General features: G+C 37.0%; 1 protein-coding gene across 4 annotated transcripts in view; it reads right to left on the bottom strand.

Moving 5' to 3' along the window:
* Positions 1–1,616: 1,616 nt before the first annotated feature.
* Positions 1,617–22,408, bottom strand: part of LOC134842954 (C-Jun-amino-terminal kinase-interacting protein 4-like) — a 38,556-nt gene continuing 17,764 nt past the window's right edge. For 2 of the 4 annotated variants that reach the window (XM_063859489.1, XM_063859491.1), the window contains 10 exons: positions 14,029–14,416; positions 12,118–12,418; positions 9,125–9,241; positions 8,941–8,973; positions 5,328–5,432; positions 4,317–4,810; positions 3,608–3,779; positions 3,231–3,341; positions 2,605–3,018; positions 1,617–2,384 (listed from right to left, as the gene is read on the bottom strand). In XM_063859489.1, the coding sequence (XP_063715559.1) occupies positions 2,032–2,384; positions 2,605–3,018; positions 3,231–3,341; positions 3,608–3,779; positions 4,317–4,810; positions 5,328–5,432; positions 8,941–8,973; positions 9,125–9,241; positions 12,118–12,418; positions 14,029–14,416 (2,488 nt within the window). In that variant the 3' untranslated portion in view covers positions 1,617–2,031. Of the gene's footprint in view, positions 2,385–2,604; positions 3,019–3,230; positions 3,342–3,607; positions 3,780–4,316; positions 4,811–5,327; positions 5,433–8,940; positions 8,974–9,124; positions 9,242–12,117; positions 12,419–14,028; positions 14,417–17,422; positions 17,582–17,935; positions 18,089–18,913; positions 19,085–20,451; positions 20,548–20,621; positions 20,679–20,747; positions 20,806–21,218; positions 21,519–22,014; positions 22,339–22,408 lie in introns of all 4 variants that reach the window. The other 2 variants (XM_063859492.1, XM_063859490.1) reach the window with 2 other exon arrangements.

Raw genomic sequence — 22,408 nt, 5'->3', positions numbered from 1 at the left:
CTATTCCCTTAGCCACTCAGGTTTAACAACCGACAAACACTAGTCACGAATAAAGCAGCTACATATGCTAAGAAACTTCCAATGCGGTTCAGCACCAAATAAAAATAGACTCAATTTTTCAATAAATAATTTGGAATATATTAAACTAAAGTCATCCAGACTAACTTTGCATGTAACAAATAGCAAAGCATTAAGCCAAATTATGTATAAATTATTCAATTCAAAAAATTGTGAGATATATTGAATTATATAATTTCTGAAATCGAATTTTTTTAATTGTGATGTTGTTTGAAACAAATAGTTTTTTTTGGTTCATTTGATGAATTAAAAGGCGTCAACTGTGATAACTTAAAACTATTCTAATGTCAAAGCACATGTTACGAAAAAGCTGTAAAGGTGCTCTACTATGATTGGGGCGCCGCACCAATATTTGCGACTTGGGTTGTAAAAAAAGAAGATTCGTACTAAAACATTAGCTTCGCAAGTGTAAAAGCTGTTCGATAGTGGAGTTGGCCTTCCTTTTAACAAAAGAAATAAACTGAACTTAAATAGAAATCAAACTGCAAAAAAGCAAAAAGTTAAACTAGGTTCATCGACTGACTATTGATGATGCAATTGTACCAAAGAGTAGTGATCATTAAATCAAAATTCTTTGAAATATAGTGGACAAAATTAAACGCAACTTTACGTTTTTACTCTCAAAAATGTCTTTTTTCAAGGGCCGTATTGAAGAAGATTTACTGGGATTTTCGAAAAAAAAATTACTTCGACCTGCTGCAAATGATCTAAACTACTCTCTGAAATTTTCAATTTTTCATTCGAATCATTTAACCAATTTTGCCAGGTCTGAAAATGCCAATTTTCACCATTTGTAATAGGTTTTTCCCATGGTGTGAAATTATTCGAACAACAGAGCTTAGGAAAGTTATCTCACTGAAATTTACTCGTTCAAAATGTTTCACATTGCTTGATCAATTTTTACTAATCCCCTTATTCAAAAGTGTTCACTCCCACAGAAACATCATGACAAATGGTGAAACTGGTATTTTTATACCTGGAAAAAACTGGTAACCGATTCAAATAAAAAATTAAAACTTTCAGAGAGCGTAGTTTAGATCATTTGCAGCAGGTCGATGTAACTTTTTTTCGAAATTCCCAATAAAACCTGTCCAATATGATGGCGGTACAATATGATGACGGTAAATTTTCATTACGAGGCCAAACTGTGCACTGGATAGGCGCACAATTTTGTGTCTGTATGTTCCTGGATTCCATAGACAAGTCTTTAAACATGGTAAAGTTTTGTCGGAGCTATCAAAGAAAATGAATGAACAAAAGAACAACAAAGGGAGCGTCCTTGTTGCGGAATCCGCTTACAATGCACAAAATGCACAGTTTGGCCTCGTAATGTTGTCCGATAATTGAGACGGTACATCTAGATGAACTATTCAAGTGTCTTTACGATGTTTCCAAATACATTACTTTTGTAACAAACCCACCAATGTTGCATTTGGTAAAAAACGCAAACTTATTTCAATTTGCAGCACAAAATGCTGCTTTCAATGTTTCTAAGAAATTTCAATGAAAGCATTCAACGAACAGCGTAAAAAGGCTGAATTAAACTATTAGATCTAAATTCCATTGGCTGTGAATTCAATTACACTAATATTCCGAATAATTTGTAAACACCGTTCTAATTTTTATTTTACATTCCAAAAACTATTAACATTTTCAAATGATTGAAGGAAAATAAGAAAGCATTCAAGTAGAGAACCCGCGAGTTAAGAATTTTGAACCAAATATATAAACGTTAAATCTTTACGACACTGAGGTATGAGCACTTCTGGAAAGAGAGTTACAATTATACTAATCAGAAACATTGACATGAGTTCGAAGAGGAGAGAAAATATTTAAGGCAAAGCATTTTTCAAATATTTGCATACTGAAGCGTCTAAAGTAAAATCAAACTTGAATTTCATGGTCAACCAGAGGTGAAGTATTCCTATTAAGTAATAATTTGATTTGATTTGTTTATTCAGTTGATAAGTCCTGCTTCCAAAGGATGACATGGCTTCTCTGGCTTTTAGCCAGCTGTCTGTTCGCTCCTCTAGACAAGCCCGAGCTGTTCAGCGGAGAGTTTCCGGCCCCGCTGACCAGAGTGGCGGCACCCCCTGATGATGGAGCGATTGTGGATGTTGCGGCGGAAACGACAACTGGGACGTTCTGCTCAGTCTCCTCCACTTTGTCTCCGATTCGGTGGTCGATGTACCCCCTTCCCCCACTCATAACATGCAGAGTTTCGGTCGCATTTGAGTCCCCTTCGTTTGCAGAAACATCATGCGCGGATGAAGAAAATGATGACGTAAGGTCCCTTCCACTCATTTCTAAACAAAAATGAATATATTGTTTTCAGCAGGATCACTGCATGTTTACATTTCTTTGCCATTCCTGTTGAGCGTTCAGGTCCCGACATTTAGCCCAAAAATTTAATTGGACTTATCAACTGAATAAACTTTGGGAGTTTTTTCAAATTGTTCTAAAGTTGGAATACTGTGAATGGTCTCTTTATAAAATATGAATGTATGTATGCTAAACTAAGCTTACGTTTAGCACCCACGAAGAACTTGACATCATGTCGATGGGCATGGAAGGAGAGCCTCATCTGATTGAGAGAGCAGTAGGGCACATTCAAATTTGACACGACAGAGGTCGCAGGCGCCGACCTCTGAGGCGGAGACATTAGTGTATTACTCCTCTGTGACAGCGGAGTGGTCGGAACATTCGTTGCCTCGTTGTTACTGTGACTGTTCGACACCAGTTGGACATCCCAGCCACTGTTACCAGAGGAAGAGGTCAATGACCTCTCATTTGAACTGGTTGATGACGTCAGAGCTGTTGTGGTCTGATTTGGCGAAGTCTCCTCCGAGTGGTTGAACACTCGCACTATGCCGCCTGGCTTGGCTTGCGCTCCCTTGCGACTCGTTTTGCGTCCAGATGATAAAATTCCAGTTTGGCTTTCTGTTCAAGAAAAACAACTGTAAATGAAGCGTATTAAATACATCTCATTTTATTCTGCTTTCTATAAACAATTTCTGTAAAAAAAGCTTAAAAAAATCTCGAAGTGAAATAAGAATGCAGAAATGTCTAATGACTATCGACATGATAAATTGGTCGTAAGTGCGAACTTTACTTGGATTATTAAGGCAGTTAGTTGAACTGCGATTGCGTACCTTCTCCGACCGGCAGAGAGACGATGACTCCGACGTTGGTTCCGATCCACAGGAAGTTCCCGATGCAACTCAACGATGTTATCCTCAAAAAGTTGATGCGACAAGCTTGCCCTAAACACGCAGCGTTAAGTGAAAAAACAATCTGACTAGTTTTTTCTTTCATACTATAAATTGCCTTCGTAGTAAAAATACAAATAGTATTCCAGCTCAAATCCCGTGCAGATCAATTTTCCATCTGAATCTCGAATTTTTGACTTTTTCTAATACTGTTTCATTGATTATAGACTAGGTTGTTCAAGTAGCATTGACAAAAAATATTAACTAATGGGGCAAATGTAACAACTTGTTTTGGCAGGGTGCGGGTGCTTGTAATGTACCGATTATTCTGATGATGGATGCCTCGGGGTTGACGTCCTGTAGGTGTTGGTGGGTGATGGCGTGGAACAGTTTGAGAGTGCTCTCCATCCTGATAGAGACCCAGACTCCCAGACCACACACGGCCATGTAGCGCACCTGGCTCTCACGTCTCACGTGTGCAGTGATACTTGCCTAACGACACAGACACACTACATACACATGGAGCACATATATCCCATAAACAACACACAAGGGATCTCTAACTATCCCTCCTCCCTTCCCTCCTCCTCCCTCCCCCCCCCCCCCCCCCCCCGAAAACACCTAGTAACGAATTGCCACCCCTAGGTTGGAAGAAATCAGTCAATGGTTAAGCATATGTAAAATTTGTACCTAATTCGATTCGAATCCCCCTCCCACCCCTGCAAAGCGATGCCACAGAAGACACAAACGAAACAAAATATTTCTGAATTAAGAAGCAATTTTTTGTTATTGTAGCTTTGAGTTAAACAATTAGGATCTACTTGGCGATTAAATTCAACTCAAATTTACCGCAATAAAGTATTTTCCAATGATGTTTATTGTTTAGCGTGTTTAACTTTTGAATAATGGCCGAATATGGGCGGGAAGATAGCGATAAGTTTTACTTGAATAAAAAAAAACATGGAGTAAAAGTTTTGAAAAAATATTTTAACCCGTGCCTTGTTTAGTTCTTTTTAGAAAAAAGCCAACTTTGATTTTGAGATTGATGGGGTCCACAACGTGCACTTTGTTCCTGTAGCCCAGCCACAAGCTCATCTGGCTATAGTCCTGCACAGCTGGCGCGACCACAGAACACCTCACGGTATGTGCTGGTCTTCCCAGATCCAGCAACTGGTAGCTCTGCAAATCCCACTCTTTCGAAGCTGCATCTCGGTAGAACACGGCTACACTACCTCCCGAGAGGCCGACAAACACTCGGTTTTCAACGAAGTCAATCGTGTTTACAGACGACGGCAGTCTGACCGAATGAATGCATTTGTTCCAGTCGGACACCGCCGAGTGGACGAACAGGTTTCCGTTCTCGCAGCCAATCCAGACTGTCGGGTTTTTGCTGGAAGAGACGAGGTCGCTTTCCGAGTACACGTTCGATGGCCAGTAACATTTGGGTAGTCTGTTTGCTTTGTTCACACTTGTATTGGGGGAGGAGACACTACCACTCACAGATCCACTTGAGTTGAGCACTTCTAGAACATCAAAACTTAAACCTGGTCAGCAGACAGACGGAAAACTGTAAATTTTTCGAAATTCCAAGAAAAGTAGTATCACGTTAAAGCTTTTTTATGATTGATCTGACTCATTCGCTGTTTAAGAGATTATTTAGCCTTCAATTTGGCAAAAGTATTTGAAGTGGGAAAATATGAAAGTAAAACGATGTAACAAAAATCAATTATCTTTACTTTTGCAACTAGCCAAAATACCAGCAAATAGATCCATCAAAATTTACCCTTACGCAGCTTCCCGAGTATACTTCAAACTATTTACCTCTTACATTAGAGCTGTTTGATTGAGCACTGAAATCACCTTAATAGTACCTACATAGACTGATATTTTTTCGAGTACAGATCATGGTAGATCTCGAGCCACCAACCGCTCGATTGTTTATCACCTTCGCAAACTATCAGATTAATATTATTTAAGTTTAAGATATTATTGGTCGACACGAATCGCAGTTGAGATGATAATAAAGTTCATCTAACAAACCGTCGGCAATGTCGTTGAGGTGGTCCTCCGCCTCGTTCAGCTCCACCATCACACCCTCTTGATTAGTGGTGGTGGTCGCAGTGTAGTCGCTTCCAGTAGAAGAACCTAAATAGAATACCAATCAGAGCTTAGATTCAACTTTAAAGCCAAGTAATCAGTCCTCACTATCGTTTATCATTTCACCGTGAAGCTGACACTTCCAATTGTGTTTCGTTTTTAGCAACGTCACAGATCAGTAAGCACCAATAGTGGTCAGGCGAGATCATTTCTAGCCCACTCAAGCTTTCAAGCTAAATTTTCATCCCTAAATTGCTAAATCGATAAACTTTCCAATCATGGTTGGATAATCATGTATTGGGGAAAACAAAACACATAGCCAACTGACCGTTGGAAAAGAGCACGTACATTAACCCATCTTGAGAAAACTGGATCAATAAGTAAAATTTTCATTTCGCTGGAAATCTAGAAACTAAATTTCACTTTCGAAACTAGAAATCGTTCACGTTTTTTTGCGCCATTTCCAAGTTCGTACTTGGATAGTGCTATTTACGTAAATCAGATGAATTTCAATTAGACTCAAAACGTGCATATATACCTAAGTGCATTCATGAATGCATTAATTTGTATGAATGCACATCTTAGTTATTAGAGCATTTCGAGACATTTTCCTGAAAAAAATCACCAATACCTATATAAAAGTCTTCACACCGTTCATTACTCTTAATAATTATACAGTAAGAATTATTTTATTTTATTTCTTTGAAACGCTTCTTTCAAACCCTTATATCCTATCATGACACAGACGCGACGCTGAGCTTCGCATCCTTTGCCATACAAAAAATGACTATCATTAGAAAAACCCCCAAAAAATTTGACTTAATTGAAAACCAAAAAAAAACAAGATTTCATTGACTCTAATGCATAACCAACAGTCAAAAAGCGACAAATTCAAAGAATAAGGTTACTTCTTTAATTTAAAAAAACAGAGAAAATTATACTTTCGATAAAGCGACAAGCGTGGCTTCGCAACAATTGCAATAAAAAACAGACTGAGCAAAGAAAACCAGCCGACAGGAACCACTAAGTCGAAAAAAAATGAAAATATATCTAACAAATTTTTCGAGGTTGTTGTAAATTGTCTTGAAGAAAGTTATTTCTGAAAAACATCCGAAGTAAACCAAACGAACGGTATTTTAGCTTCAGTACCAGTTTTAAGCAGCGATACCATAGCCGAGAATATTTAAGCAGACACCCACTGATCCGAAAAAATCTCACCCAAACTTACAACAGTCACTTAAAATACGCTTTAAAATATCTTTGAGCTCATCAAATGACACAAACAGCGGCCACAATAACAATACAATGCAAGCAGAAAAAAATATCACGAAAACAAAAAAAAACAATTCGAAAAAAACTATATAGGCAAAAATTTAATATGTTTGTCTCAATGTTTGTAGTTGTTTATCTGATTAAACAAAATCGTAAATGTTAGATAAGCATTCACGAAATATCACAGATCGACAACTAATCAAAAACAGCTGCAAAGACCCCCATTGTATTATAAAATTATTGTCATAAAATTTTAAGCGACAAAATAGTAATTCAAGTTTTCAAGTCCCCTTCTTCACCTGAAACGCATTTTTAAAATGCTTACCCTTGGAAAAAGGCTAAATAAGATGACTGTGCCAACAAAACAAGCCTAAACCATTCAAGCAGAGAAAATTCCATTATGCAAAATTATACATTATCTCAGAAAAAATTTTTAAGAAAATAATCAACTGCTGGCCAGAACCAAACCATATTACATTTGTCGTCCTAAGCTTAGACGTTACCTCCACTCTAATCAGGCTAAATTGGTGTCTCGAACTTGATTCATTATTGAAATCAGCTGAGCAGATGATTCAGACATTTTCAAGCAAGTTGTTAACATCAATGCAATCAAATCAAAAACGTTTGGGCAAAAACCCATACACTGCTCATATAAGATTATTTGTGGTACCTAATTTTGCGTTGAAAACAAACAAAAAAAAAACTAAAACCTACTTGAATACAACCTTCCTCTCCATTTTCAATGACCGGAACAAAAAGATATGGCCTGAATCCTCTTTGAATTTGAAGAACAGCTTATGATTGACACTTTTTGATAAACTTAGCTCAATTTGAGAAAACTGGTCAATCGGTAAATTATTCCGCTACCAAAATACTCTTAAACAAAGGAAAAGAAAAGAACTTGAAAAGAAATCAAACCAAATCGCGAAAAAATCAAATTTGACCGTGAACAAATTCAACTTTTTCCTGAAAAGTAATAATCACGACCAATACTAGAGTCTTTGCTATGTTCATCGGCTCTAAGATAAAATTCTGATTTTAAACTTAAATGTTTGAATTTCAAAGAAAAAACATGAACTTCAAGAACAAACTTATAATTGACACTTTTTCGATAGTTAAATCAATTTGAAAAAAAAGAGGTAAAGATTCAATCAGCTGGGAAATCTAATAAACATCCATTTTTGAAACTAGGAGTCGATCACAATTTTCGTTACCTATTCATTTTTTGACTTTAAACTTAAATGTTTGAATTTCAAAGAAAAAACATAAGTATGCCCTTAAAGCTCTTTGAACTTCAGGAACAAACTTATGATTGACACTTTTTCGATAGTTAACTCAATTTGAAAAAAAAGAGGTAAAGATTCAATCAGCTGGGAAATCTAATAAACATCCATTTTTGAAACTAGGAGTCGATCACAATTTTCGTTACCTATTCATTTTTTGACTTAAAACTTAAATGTTTGAATTTCAAAGAAAAAACATAAGTATGCCCTTAAAGCTCTTTGAACTTCAAGAACAAACTTATGATTGACACTTTTTCGATAGTTAACTCAATTTGAAAAAAAAGAGGTAAAGATTCAATCAGCTGGGAAATCTAATAAACATCCATTTTTGAAACTAGGAATGATTCATTGATTCTGTAAGGAAAACAACTAAGAGCCGATTTGATGTCGTGTCCAAATAAATCGAGTGCGCGAAAGCACCTGAAGGTCAAAATACATCACATGAACCGGATGCAATTAAAATCCTTGCCCGATCTGGTTGGGGGCGAAGAGTGGAAGAGGGGGGGGGGGGGCAGATGCCGTGAAACAGGTTTTCTTGCGCTCCAAAATTGAGACAGTTCAATTTTGGACTCTCCCCCACCCCCCCCCCCCCCTCCCCCAAATAGGCATCAATTTTATGGTGTAGCGAGGGGTGATATTACAAGGTAATGTATAAAGACCAAATATGTTTGTCATGCTTAATTAGACTGCATGCCAATTTTTGTAACAATCGGACAAGGTGAACACTAAGTTGAACAATCGGACAAGGTGAACACGCAGATAGGGGAAAAAGGAATAGGAGCCAATTTTGTTACTAGCAATCATGCAACCTTCACAAATGTAGCTATCACATGTATGATTGAATAATGAGGATACTATGCGGTCTTTTTTAATCAAGCAGAAGCTGTTTTGGTAACACGAAGGTGAAATGAAATGGGAAGAATAGTTATGCCAACAAGGGAAAAGTATCAGTAGGATTAAAGAAAGTATCAGTTGTCATTTCTAAGATGATGCTCCATTACCTTGATCAGAAGAAATGCAGTTGGAAACTTTCCCTGGAAAGATACAGATTATGACATCCAATTAAACTCGTTCCCATTCATTTATGCATGGTTTGTAATATACATAATGAAAATATATATTCAAAGATGGTACAACAGCAATAACTCGAGTACAAGAAGTGGTGCGAAGTGTTAAAATGCTTACCGAAATCGATTACAGCCGATGCCTGGTCGTAACTGTTGTTGCCTTCGTTCGCTTCCAAAGTTTCGCCCGGACTTTCGGCAGGTCTTCCTTCCAGGTCTCGACTTCCTTCTGAGAACCCTAATACGCAAAAACAATCTTTCAAATTTTCAATCAAAGCATGAAAACCGAAAAAGGTTGACTTTCACATTTATCATTTTTGAATTTCGGAGAAAATGTATACCACATAAGTTAAAACTCTTCCAATTTCAAGGATATTTTAGGAGTGATATTTTTTTCAGTGAGAGAAGCAAGCGGAGCTTTACACCACTTGCGATACAACAAGAACACAGCATGGAAAGCCAGCCGCCGACAAAAAAAAAGAGATGAAAGCCTCTAAATCTACATAAACTGGAAAAAAAACATCAGTTGTCTCGATTTGCAGAAGTTAATTGTGAGGAAAACATACCAATTAAGACAATTACCAGAGTTGAATTGGCATCTAAACTTACACAGCCCTAGGTAAGGTCGACAATACTTGAGCAGACACTTGGGCCGAAAAAAACTATTGCCACAAAAAACCTTAGGATAATCAAGATTTTGAAACTCAAAACTTCTTTGAACCTCTTAGCACACACGCATAGGAGCTTTTTGCATCAAACGTAAAAAAAGTTTAATAAAAGGGTTCTATGAGTCGACTCGACTGAGTCGATAAATTATGAGCCGAAACCATTTGCCGATTTGATAACACCTGCTAATCGCAAGCGTAGATGAATATGTAGAACTTGTTTCTATCGGATTTTAGGTTATGGGTAAAAAAAGAGACTACCCGAGAAACCAAAAAAATTTTACCCAGAGGCGAAGCAGAAATTCGCACTACTTTTGATACAAAATTAAACAGAAAATAATCTATCGCATACGAAACATGAAATATTTAAATTAAATCTGTTGAAAAAATGGTCGGCTGGGCACTTCCTTTTTGTAAATTGTATAGTACAATTACCAAGAATAAAAAACTTCATTGTCCACAAACTTCATTCATTTCTTTCTCATAACTAACAGATGAAAATGAGACAAAAAGAAGGTTTTGGTCAAAAAACTCATGATCCAAGAACTCATACCACAAGAGAAACTTTGCTTAAAATCTTGGAAACAAACAAACCACATGACCATTAGGAATATAAGATGTTATCAAAAAGCACTGTCAAAAGTTTGCTATAAATTAAAACCAAAATGAAATAAAAGACTGAAACTGGAAAAAAAAAAATTTTAAAAAATGAATCCAAAATTTAATAACAATTGCCAGAAAAGAATTTCTAGAAAGTCTATAAAACACTGAAATGAAATAACCTCATATAAAATTGCTTGAATTGAATCAAAAAGGTACTGAAAAAACTAAAAAGGTACTGAAATAGTTAAAATAAAAAAATTCTTCAAATAAGCCGGCAAAAATTGGGATAAAATCTATAAAGCCTGCAAAAAATGTATTTAAATCTGAAAAATTTTTCAGCTTTAGAACCAGAACTACTTGAGAGTGCTGTGAAAAACGCAACTTGACTACAAGTGGAGCTCCTCTAAAAAAGCAGATCCTCTAGAACTGGAGATCTTAAAGAAGTAGAGATCCTCTAGAAGTGGAGATCCTAGGAAAATAGTTAATTATGGAAAAAAGTCTCGTACCCGATTACAATACCATTGCTTATCGCAAGGGTAAAGAAAAGGATGGAAAAAACGGGTATAATGAGGTGTACGTTTAATAAATTTTTACCAGTAGAACGATCCACTGGATCTAAGAATTTAACTATTTTTTATGTTCTCCGTTTAATGAGACTCCTGAAAACGGGCTGTGCTGGCTTAATGGTGTTCTCCCATGCGATTCAGATTTGTAAATTTTTATAAATAACTCTGTAACTAGATATCGTTTGCAAAACTAGATCTATCAAAATGAATAGGGCTAATTTTGAAAAAAAAAAACGCCAAGAAAAAAGAAAAAATCAAGAAGACTTAAGACTTTAAAAAAATTTAAGTTAACAAGCCTCCCTCGACCGCAAAACCCAAACATTAAATTTATTTGCTCGTCAGATGAAACAAAATGAGGCCAATAAGCCGATATAATACAGACCGAAACCTATTAACCCGAAAAAGGAAAATAAAAAAATAAAGATGTATAAAATTCTCCTTACCCTGATATCAGACACGCACCTACACACACGCTTCTACAAACTTTTTTCCGCTCCTCGAAAAACGCAATAGGAGGCCATTTAGCCGATTTAACAGAAGCCTAAACCTATCAAGCGGAAGAAAAAAAATTGAAAACCGAAAAAATTGCTGTCATGAATATCTATAATTTCATGTATAACTTTTTAGCATTTTGTGCAATCTAGAGGGACTCATAAAATATACGTTTCAATTTAAACAACTAAAAATTAGGACACTAAGCTGATAAAATATAAACCGAAATCATTTGGGCAGAAAAAAGTTTTTAAGCGATATAAAAAATATATACGAAGTCAAGGTTAGTAACATTACAAACAGCAATAAAAGCAAAACATTAAAAGCAACTATAATGTAACTTGCAATTTGCATACAAGAAAATTATCCCAATTTGAGATAACTGGATCAATAGGTAAGGTTTTTTATTTCGCTGAATATATCTATAAGGGGAAATCTGAATATTAAATTCCACTTTGGAAGCTAGAAGTAGGTCGCGTTTTTCGTGACCTTTACACTTTCGCGGTTCGATAGTAGAGCTTGCCTACTTTTTAAAAAAAGAAATGAACTGAACATTAAAAGAAATCAAACATCAAACCGCGAAAATGTACATTTGAGCCTGAACAAACTTTCAGACTTTTCCTGAAAAACAAAAAAAAAGATTGCGACCTATATAAGAGTGTGAACATCGTTGATCGACTCTTAAACAGACCATCACTCGTGACGTATTTTAGTAGCAGCATTATGATTAGCCAAGCAGTCGATCCAAATTACATGTTTGTAGATGAAAATAAAACGAAAAAACTTACCAGGTACGGCGTGTATAGTCAAGATCTGAGAGTGAGCGAAGGTGAGAGAAGAGATACACTCGGCGGGAGAGGTCAAGTCGAACAGACTGACCCTGGAACAGGTGGCACTACTGCTGCACAGCCACACTATGGAACAGTTGCCCACGCGACCCCAGAAGGGGATTGCCGAGGAGGGGGAGGGGGGTGTGTAGTCGGGTGGGGTTGGAGTGGTGGGGGATGTTGTGAATGAGGCAGAAGATGAAGACATGGAGTATTGACCCCCGATTAACACTACGCTGCAGGCACATTGCAGCGACAGATTCTAAACATATCTTCATTATTATTGACTGAGAAAAATTATACACTATTTCATTTCCTTTTCTTATATGAAACGAAGAACAATTCAGTTTTGTACATAAACACAAAGACACGTCAGATACTTAAACAAGTCTTTATGGCACAAAGACACTTTTTGATATCATTAGTACAAGTCATCCAAAGTGGATTATAAATGCCAGTGAAACGTTTGCATAATTCGACTTACTGAAAATTATCTAAAATACACTTGTTATATAATCAGTTGATCACATAAACTGTTTTATCAATTCAATTGATACCATAAAATCATTTTTTCCCGCTAGGAAACCTTTAAAAAAATCCTTTTTGAAAATTAGGGTCAATCACTTCTTTCACCTCACTCGCACTTTTTTACAGAGGTGAGGCGAGGCTGCGCTTCGTAAACACTTGCGAGAACACGACCAAAAAGCAGCTCTATCAAGTGATATAAGAAAAAGTAGAAATGAGCCTCGAATTAGCAAAACCTAGGCTACGAGTAGAATTCGAAACTGCGATCTACTGCAATCAAGAGATTTTGAATTTCACGCACTATCATGGATTACAACAAATTGAAGGCATCCACACTAACTTTGCATGTAACAAATCGCAAAGCATAAATCCACATCATATAAAAATTATGCATTTCAAAAAAATGCGAGATATTGAGTTAGAAAATGTCTGAAATCGAGTTTTCATTATTGTTATGTTGTTTGAAACGATCACTTTATTCGGTTCCTTTGATGAATTAAAAATGCATCAACTGTGTTAACTTATTACTATTAGAATGTCAAAGCACATGCTATGAAAAAGCTGTAAAGGTGTCCCAAATATGGCACCCATATTTGCGACTTGGTTGAAAAAAAAGAAGTATCGCAGAAAGCCACTCGCTTCGCAAGTGTAAATAGCGGGCGTAAATTATCCTCCTTCCACTAAATGAAATGAATTGAACTAAAAAAGAACTCGGCTTGACCAGCAATTTTTTTTGCAGTTGAAGACCGTTTTTCAGGCCAGTGTTTTAACATAAACGCTCAAAATCAACAGCCTTCTACAAATCTAGCATCTTTTCTCATAAAGTTTCAAATATAGTAATTTTTTTCCACCCGGGTTTTAGCCCAAACAAAAAACATAGCCAACTGACAGTTGGAAAAGAGTAATGAACGCAAGTTATCAGAAAAAAAATACTTTGTTGAAAAATATCAAATTTCGAAAAAAAAACATCAAGACCTGTATCAGAGTCTTCACTACGTTTATTACTCTTAATCGAACTTCGAAGAATCAAGTTTGTGTTAGAACAAAGTTTAACTTTTCTTGTCACAAAAAAGTCACACGACCTAAATAAGTGTCTTCACTTCATTCATTGACACTTTTGAAGCTTTTAGTCAAATATCAGTTTTCGCGTCAATTGGACAGGATAATTGGTCTTTTGTTTGCTAAATGTTTTTGAATTGGTCTAAAAAAATCAAAGTCAAAGCATCAAAACTTAAAAATGAGCATTAATTTATTGTAAAACTTTTCCTGAAAAATGCAAAAAAATGCAGAAAAATGCAAATTGTAAAAAAATGCAGTTCCCTGACACGTTAAAAAGGACTGGCTTACTTTAAAGGACGGATCCTTTTCCATGAGTGGTCTGGAATAAGCGGGAATAGGCAGCGTTTTCGAAAGCTCTTTCTGGTTGGCCAAGTCATCTTTATCGAAAGACGAATCAACAGCCGAGTGTTCGGGAATCATAGTAGTGGCTCTGCGCGTTGTCGTGGGGCGACGAGAAGTCCGGTCTATGGCTAATGTGTTGCTTCGGTTTGGGAGGTTAGCATTGTTGAGCAAACTAGCATTCACACTCCAGCCGTAGATTTCTTCTCGGCCATCCACCAAGTTGGCTTTCGCGGTTGAACCCATCTGAGAGGTTGAACTTTGATCTCCGCCGGCAATGCTGTTTGCTGAAATTTTCCGGCGCACTTTGTCACCGCGAGATTTGTCAATTTCAGATCTAAAAACACATATAAAGAGGTACAGCTTAGCCGACAAAATCTGTGGCGAATCTCAAAAAACAAGGCTCCTAAAACCTTTCCCGTTTGCATTACAAAATAATGCAAAATATTTTCTGAATAGCTAATCATTCAGCGTGACAAAAATCATACGAGTTATCAAAACAAATCTTCGTATTTTACGTTTCAAAATGGGGGGCTTTTTTCCAACACATTCATCAAAAAAAGCAGAACTATGAACTTCATAGTTAACCTTAATTTTGAATTTTAAGGCAAGTTTCTCTTTGCTAAAGCAAAACGACCAGAAACCCGTAAAACGCGTACAAGGAAAATACAGGACTTGATAAAAACAACGCTGCTTTTATCATCGCGAAAGCCCTGAAATTTCCGACTGTATTTTTTCAGGTTGCTGTTGATCCGGGTTTGTTTTTGCATGTGAAATTAGGAGCCACAAAGGCGCGTCGTACTAGCTTGATTTATTTATCATATCGAAACCCTTTCAGTCGTATTTCGGGTGCAATAAAAAGTTTTATTACAAACTTTTTGCTGAGAAAAGACCTTTTTTTCAGATAAAGTTGTAAAAAGGGCAATTTCAGTAGCAAGTTGTAAAAAAATCAATGAAATCAGACAGATTTTTTGAACATTTCGAACACTAAAGTGATGTTTTTTTAACATTCGAAAGTTCAATCAAAGTGTTCGAAATTTGAGTGTTCGAAATGTTCAAAGTTCATTGACTCTTTTACAACTTGTTACTGAAATTGCCCCTTTTACAATTAAATCTGAAAAAACCGATCACGTTAAAACTTTTTAAATTTGAAGATTATTTAAAGCAGTGGTGGATTTAGGATGACGGGAGGACGCCTACCCTCAGGGACCCTTCCCCCTCACCAACCAAAGGGTCCCTTTTGGTATTATTTTATGATATCCAATATCACCGAACAACCAAAATTTTTATGAAGGCGCTTTTGGCGCCTATATATTCTAATTTTGAAGGGGGGCGCGCACCGAAAATAACGGATTTTTTGTCAAAAAATGTTCAAAAGTGCCTAAAAAGGACGTTTTCCCGTTTTTTAAAAAACAAATTGCCTGTGGCGCAAAAAAATTGTCAAAAATAAGATCTTTATAGTATTCGAGGAGCGCTCGGAAATTCCTTCCAAATTTCGATGAATTTAAAGCTCTACTGAAGTTCTAGATCATTTATGATTGGCATTTTTTGATAAAATTAATCCAATTTGAAAAAACTGGATCAAAAAATAAAATTTTATTTCGCTGGAAAATCAACATTAAATTCCACTTTCGAAACTAGAAGTCAATCACGTTTTTGATGACCTGCTGTTCGATGTTGGAGTTTGCTGTTCGAAAGTGGAGTTTGGCTTCCTTCTAAGTAACGAAAAGAACTGAACTTGAAAAAAAATCAAAAGTCAAAGAGTGAAAAACAATTGAACACTAGTTACAAACCTAAATTCATTCACATTTTTGGCAGCCTTTGCACTTTCGTAATTGAAGAGTGTATTTCACAATTTTTTAGCAAATAAAACTGAATTGACAGAAAAGAGATCTAATTTCAAGCAAAAAAAATCAAACCTTTGCAAAAAACTAAAAACCACACCTTCGCAAGTTCTTTTACTCCATTTACTGACACTTCAAAAGCTACATGACCTAATGAAGTGTCTTCGCTTTGTTCATTGTCATATATAATAACAAGACTGCTCGAATCAGGGCGAAGCCCTGAATGTTCCGACTGCCTTTTAAGGTTTATGGAGCAGCAGTAATAACATAAAAAATTAAATGAAATAAAATAAAATGAAATTTTTTTTTTCCAAAATTTGAAATTTTTTATGAAAATCATCCCCCACACGCCATATAAAGTACAAAAAGAGAGATTTCGTTCCTTGTAACAAATCAATTATGGCCAATATAAGCTTCGTTCAACCGATTTGGAACAATTTATAAGACGGATTAAATCTCCGCTTACGCGTTAATAGCGCGAATTATATCGCGCGTTAATTGTCCCAAATTGGTCAAAATGGCAATCTTTAAACGCTCATAACTTTACGAAAAATGATCACAGGTGAAATATCTTTTCAAATTTAAGTTCAAGACAACAATGGCTTTCGAATGATAAAAAAAAATTCCGTCAAAAATGGCTAGTTAAAAAGTCGACATTTGTCTGAAGAAAAAAAACTTACCCCGAGCACAAATATTCCGTTACTTTCGTATCGAAAGTCGGAACAATAACTCCAATCAATTTCAATATTTGGATGATACAAACAAGCCTAGTTTATAACTTGCCATTTCCGCCTTTGAAACTATACGGAAAAGACAAATAAAAATTCATTAATTTCAAAATACAGTATTGAAAAATATTGCTGTAGTTATGATCTCAGGGACTCCAAATATTTCATAACACAAGCATTGTATTGTAATAACCTTCAAAAACTATTAATTGGATTTCCAGAATATTTCTAAAATTTGAAAATTGTTAATTGTCCCAAATTGGTCAAAATGGCAATCTTTAAACCCTAATAACTTTACGAAAAAAGATCACGGGTAAAAAAACCATAGCCATGTGCCGGAATCAGACCCGCAATTTTATATGGGGAGTCACTTCCTCGCATCTGCGTTAAATTCTCTTGAATTATTCAAAAGACCAGTCACCAATAAGGCGGAAAAACACATGCTATTAAACAGTCAACGTTATACAGCAAAAGTGCCACCAAAATGAGCACTATTTATGCTAGTTGGACGGCAAAAAAGGTGAACTCGTGAAATAACACAATTCTCGCCAGCTCCCTTGAGTTAACATTACCAGGAGTAGCCGGCTGCTGCGCAAGTAGCACAGCGTGTTTCAAAAATTATCATTGCAAAGCAAAACTCTTCAAGAACTTGACACCTGTGCGTTTTTTTACGTGCCAAGCTTGACTGTAAACAAATCCACCCTACGCCATTGTACTGCGCCTTTCCTTTAGAAAGATAAATTTTGTACAGAGAGTAATGAGATTAATTACTTGTTGGCCGTGCTCTTTGACCTCGTAGCTCTCACAGCTGTGAAGACTGTAGGAGCGCTGTCGTCAAACTTGAGAGCAGACACTCCTGCAGTGGATAGCTTCTTTGTAGGGGCTGGCGTGTTCTGGCCCGAAGAGGAGCTGCCGAATATTCCCGAAAAGCTGAAAACAAACTCAAATTGAAATCATTTCACACACTTAAACGAGATTTCTTAACTTGAGCCAAAGTGACAAATTTTGACTGAAGACTGTGATGAATGTGTACTATAATAAGTGAAGAAGTTCAATCCCAGTCAACAACAACACAAGGCATCACTTACGGGTCAAGTTTAAATATTCGAGCTGAGGATTACTGTCACTTTTAGAAGCAAACTGTAGAAAAGGTTTTCAAAATTACACTGCATTGATAATTCCAAACAGTTTTTTTTGCAAATGGTGCTTATTCATGAAGTTTGGGTTAAAACTTTTACTGATCTCAATTCATTCATTTGACTATAAGTTTCATCTTGAACTAACAGCTTCCAGATGCCTCCGGAGTTCGGCACCTTCCTCTGGTCTGCTGCAGAGTTGAATGCTCCCCCGGCGGTTGTTCCGTTCAGGTCTGGGTGTTTGGATCTCTCTGCTTGCATCATGCCCATCCATCTCACTGTCTCCTGCAGTTCCAGATACCTAGCAAGTAATAAACAGTGCCGTACAATTATGTAGCAACAATTGAGGACCGCCCTACTAGCATGAGTGTCGCTTAGCATGTGGCGATTAGCCCAATTAGATTTGAGATTGTTTCGTCACAAATGCAACTAAAACTCAAACCGATGCGTGCCGCATCAAAGTGAGTAATAATCTAAATTCCGCATGCTAAGCGGCACGCATGCAAGTCGCTAAACACACGGACCGTTCATTCTCGCGTAAAAGCACCAATATAGCATCTTTGAAACGGGTGCCGGACATCAAGCCGACGGGACTTCAAGCCGAATCGTAAAATAAGGGACTTCAAGCCGAAAGTTTTCTCATCAAGTCATGAAATATGATTTATTTGGAAACGTTTTTGAATAATTACTCAATTTCGTGATCTTTCTTCAGTAGTTATTGGCGTTTTCATGAAATTTAAGCCTCCAAATGGTGTTTAGGAAAGTTGAAAAATACAACACAGTTGAAGGTAATTTTCTTGTTTATAATTTATGCATTTCAAAACCGGCTGATATTTTTAACGGATGCCAATCCTAAGTGATTTATGACATGAATAACGCTTATTCTGGTCTTAACTTGCCTAAAATTTTTCAAAGCAACGTTTTACAGATTTAAAAAAAGTAATTTGAGGTGCATGTAAAGTTTAAATTTCGGCCTGAAGTCCCTTCGGCCTGAAGTCCCTTCGGCTTGAAGTCCCGTCGGCTTGTTGTCCTAGACCCCTTTGAACCATCATCTGAGCTCATTGATCAGGGCTACACATAATCATTACTGGAATGACCTTGAAATTGCTATTAAAGGATACACTACCTCTCTTTGTACATGTTTCTCTCCATCAAAAGAGTGGACACTTCTCGTCTCGTGAACTTTTTCTCGTTTGATATGCTCACACTCGAGTTCATTTCGTCAGCCAATGAAACTGAAGCAGCACTACCAGTCCGCTCCGACTCACGTGCTGTCTTCTCAAGCTCCAAGTTCAACCTTTGCAAAAACTCATACTGCTTTCAAATTACCTTTCATTAGGTTTTCATTAGGTTTTTCATTTTTAACATGAACAAAACGTTAAGAATTTACTTATAAAATTAAGGTCGAATCTGCAAACAAACCTCTATTTTCTGCGGAACACTAAAGGTTTATATGATAGAGAAGTAATGAAAACTTCAAACAAAAATGGTACTGCCAGTAAGCCATTGTTCGTCACGTCACGTGTTATGTTACAGTAGATACAGATTTTTTGCTTCAAAGAAATTTCATTTTTAAGCCAAAAATAACTCAATGAGGCGAAGCAGAGCTTCGCACCATTTGCGATACCACACAAGCATGGCATGACAAGCAGACAGAAATTGAGGCTAACGCCGCAGTCGAAATTTTTTTGAAAATGACGAGAAAATATCTACCAAAACGTTCATAACTTTTTCGTGTACAGAATTCGCTTAAAAACATGACAAATGAAAAAATTGAAAGTGGCTTTTGCATAAAAACAAAGCGGTACTAAAGCCGACAACTATTGAGCAGACACCCGTTGATCCAGAAAAAAAACTAAAAAACTTTTTAAAAAAAACCCTCAGCGCTAAATTTACAGTGAGTACAAAGTTTACACAGCAAAGAATAACAAGAACATGCCCAAAATCAGCTCTATAAAGTGCAAACTAGCAAAAGTAGAAATAAGCCTCGAATTAGAAAGAATTCGGGTGGGTCTCAGATTAAATCTGCGACCTACATCGACCTAGAAAATATGAGTCTCATACAATAACCATTCAGCCACAGACGCTTAATTAACCGCAAAAACTAGCCTTGACTGAAGCAGAAAACAGATGCAATGAAATTCCCAATGCTGCAGATCGTGATTATAGCAAAAGTGCCACCAAATAAGCGAACACTTTTAATCAACACTTCTATTTGCGAGTTAGTTTAGAAAAAAAAGAAGCTTCGTAATAATACACCAACGCTCACAAGCTAGTGCAATGAAGCTGTATGTAAACCGAACTAATAATCCATTTGGGCGCAGGCCTTTAGAGCCGAAAAAAATAGAGTTAACTGTTCTATCAAAGTTTTACAAAAAAATTTATCAAGCCGTCGTTTGCCTTTTACAGTTTGTTAACCGGAAAAACAGTAACTACTATTTGATAACTACCAAACGCGTGCAAAAATACGAAACTTGCAGCTATTTCACATAACTCAAGAAAAATTGGTACACAGAAACCGCTATGATTGCTAATCCTCTTGCTTTGTAGCTATTTGTATGCACTAAAAACTCTTTATATGATTATGTAACAGTTAAAAAAAAACAATTTCTTCAACCAACGACAGTGTTCCGAATCAGTTTATGGGGTTTGTATTGATCTGACCTCTTAGCTTCTGCATCCATGTGTCTTAGACGCTCCTGTAGCTCGTCACGTGCCTTCAACAGCGACTCTGCTTCCTCTTTCATAAACTCCTGCTCACTACACAAGACGAATTAAAATAATTATTACAAACAGACGAACAGACTCTGACGTGGAAACGAAATGGAACTTACTTAGTAAGCTGATCTACTTTGGCAATCAGGTCATCCTTAACGATGTTCAGGGCATTCCTTAAAAAACAATATTATTCAATTTGAGTTCCGCTGCTCTATCTGAGGGGGAAAACAGGATTAACTGACTTAGTCTCTTGTAGTCTTGAATTTTCCTCCAGAAGCTGCTGAACTTCCTCGTTCATGCCTGAAAGTAAATCCCAAAATTAATAAGGGAAAAATGACATGTCAATTACAGTTTCGAGACAAGCGAGAGGAGAGGCATTTTCAGTCAGAAATATTGAGCTAATTAGTTCGAAAAGAGAAACCAAGAAAGACAATTTGGTCCGAGAAACAAGAAACACTCAAAAATAAAGAGTTGAAAACCGAAAGTTAGATAGAAGAGAAACCATAACCCCGACATCTCAAAACGTTTTTTATCCTACCTGCCACAGATTCACACAAACTAGCGAGAAAGAGAGAGAAAGGAAGAAAGAAGAAACAGTTGCAGTTTTATGAAACACTATGATTAAGAATGGGGAAAAGATGAGAGGGTGTTCGTTTAAGGTCCACACTTAAGACACAACAAGACCACAGCAACAGCTAACATTGCAACCCTACCCTGTAGCTGCAAAGGCACTAAATTTGACCCCGATTGCCCCCCGCTATCTTCGACCTTTTCAGCCGCCGCCTGGTCCTCCAGAAACTTCGGATGCAATCTGGAGGCATGACTCATATTCGAGTCCTGTGCTTGAAATGCGAGCACATCTTTCTGAGCCCTCTGCAATGCATTTTCGTTTTCGTCCTCTTCGTAATTCCAGTTTTCAAAGCTTTCGTCAAGATTGCCGTCGTTAATCATGTCGTTGAACTTAATAGAATTCATGTCGTGGCGAGACGACCAGTTAGAAGCTGCCGCGCTGCCTATCAAATTGCACCAATATATCAGAAACAAAAAGATGCATGCCTCCAGCTATAAATCAAGCATTGGGTCCAACTCAATTTACGACAGCTCAAATATTTTTTGTACGATACAATTTACACGTACACAGGGTTTTGAAAGCAAAAACAAACATGAAAGGCTTTAAAATCATTCCATGCTATATACCCGAAAATAAACTGATATGTTGTAAAGACTTCAGGAGACAGTGAACAAGCTTTCATGCTCAAAAAAGATCACAGAATCATCTTGTTAAACACAGTCTCTGCTTGTCTAGGTGACTTCTTCAATGGTCTAACCCATGGCACCTAGTAATGATTCTTAATCTAGGATAAAATCAACTGTTAAGCACACTCGACGATTGAACCTAGTAATTAATTTTTCCTTTCCATTAGAGGGGGTGGGTGAGTGGGGGGACCGTTGAAGAGATGAGATGCCAGATAGTTAGACTCACAACCAGTCAAAGCCAGATAGACTCACTCAGAATATCTTGGGAGGAGGAGGAATGGGCGGCAGATGGCGTCAAGTTCTGATTCATATTCTGGAACTCATGGAACAGAGGCTCGTTGTTAGCCTCGAAGGACTGCACCGACACAGTGCGTTCTCTGTCGTCGCCACTGAGTGATTGGTCAACACTCACTCGGTTCACATCGTTCATTGAGACTGTCATTGACAGATCCATACTAGTCGGTCTTCCTCCGCCATCATTGTAAGCAGGACTAGTGGCTTGCTTCACCTCTGATTGGAAAATTGAAGTCTTTTTGAAGCGCTGTGGTGGTGGCGAGTGTTGACGTTGAGGGGTTCCTGCAAAACAATCATGCTAGTAAAAACTCACAGGTCAAGTGTTAAGATCGAAAGAATCAGTTCATGATTA

Source organism: Symsagittifera roscoffensis, chromosome 3 (assembly GCF_963678635.1).
Source record: "Symsagittifera roscoffensis chromosome 3, txSymRosc1.1, whole genome shotgun sequence".
Lineage (NCBI taxonomy): Eukaryota > Metazoa > Xenacoelomorpha > Acoela > Convolutidae > Symsagittifera > Symsagittifera roscoffensis.
The sequence above is the reverse complement of the archived record's forward strand: the minus strand, read 5'-3'. Positions and strand labels throughout refer to the sequence as shown.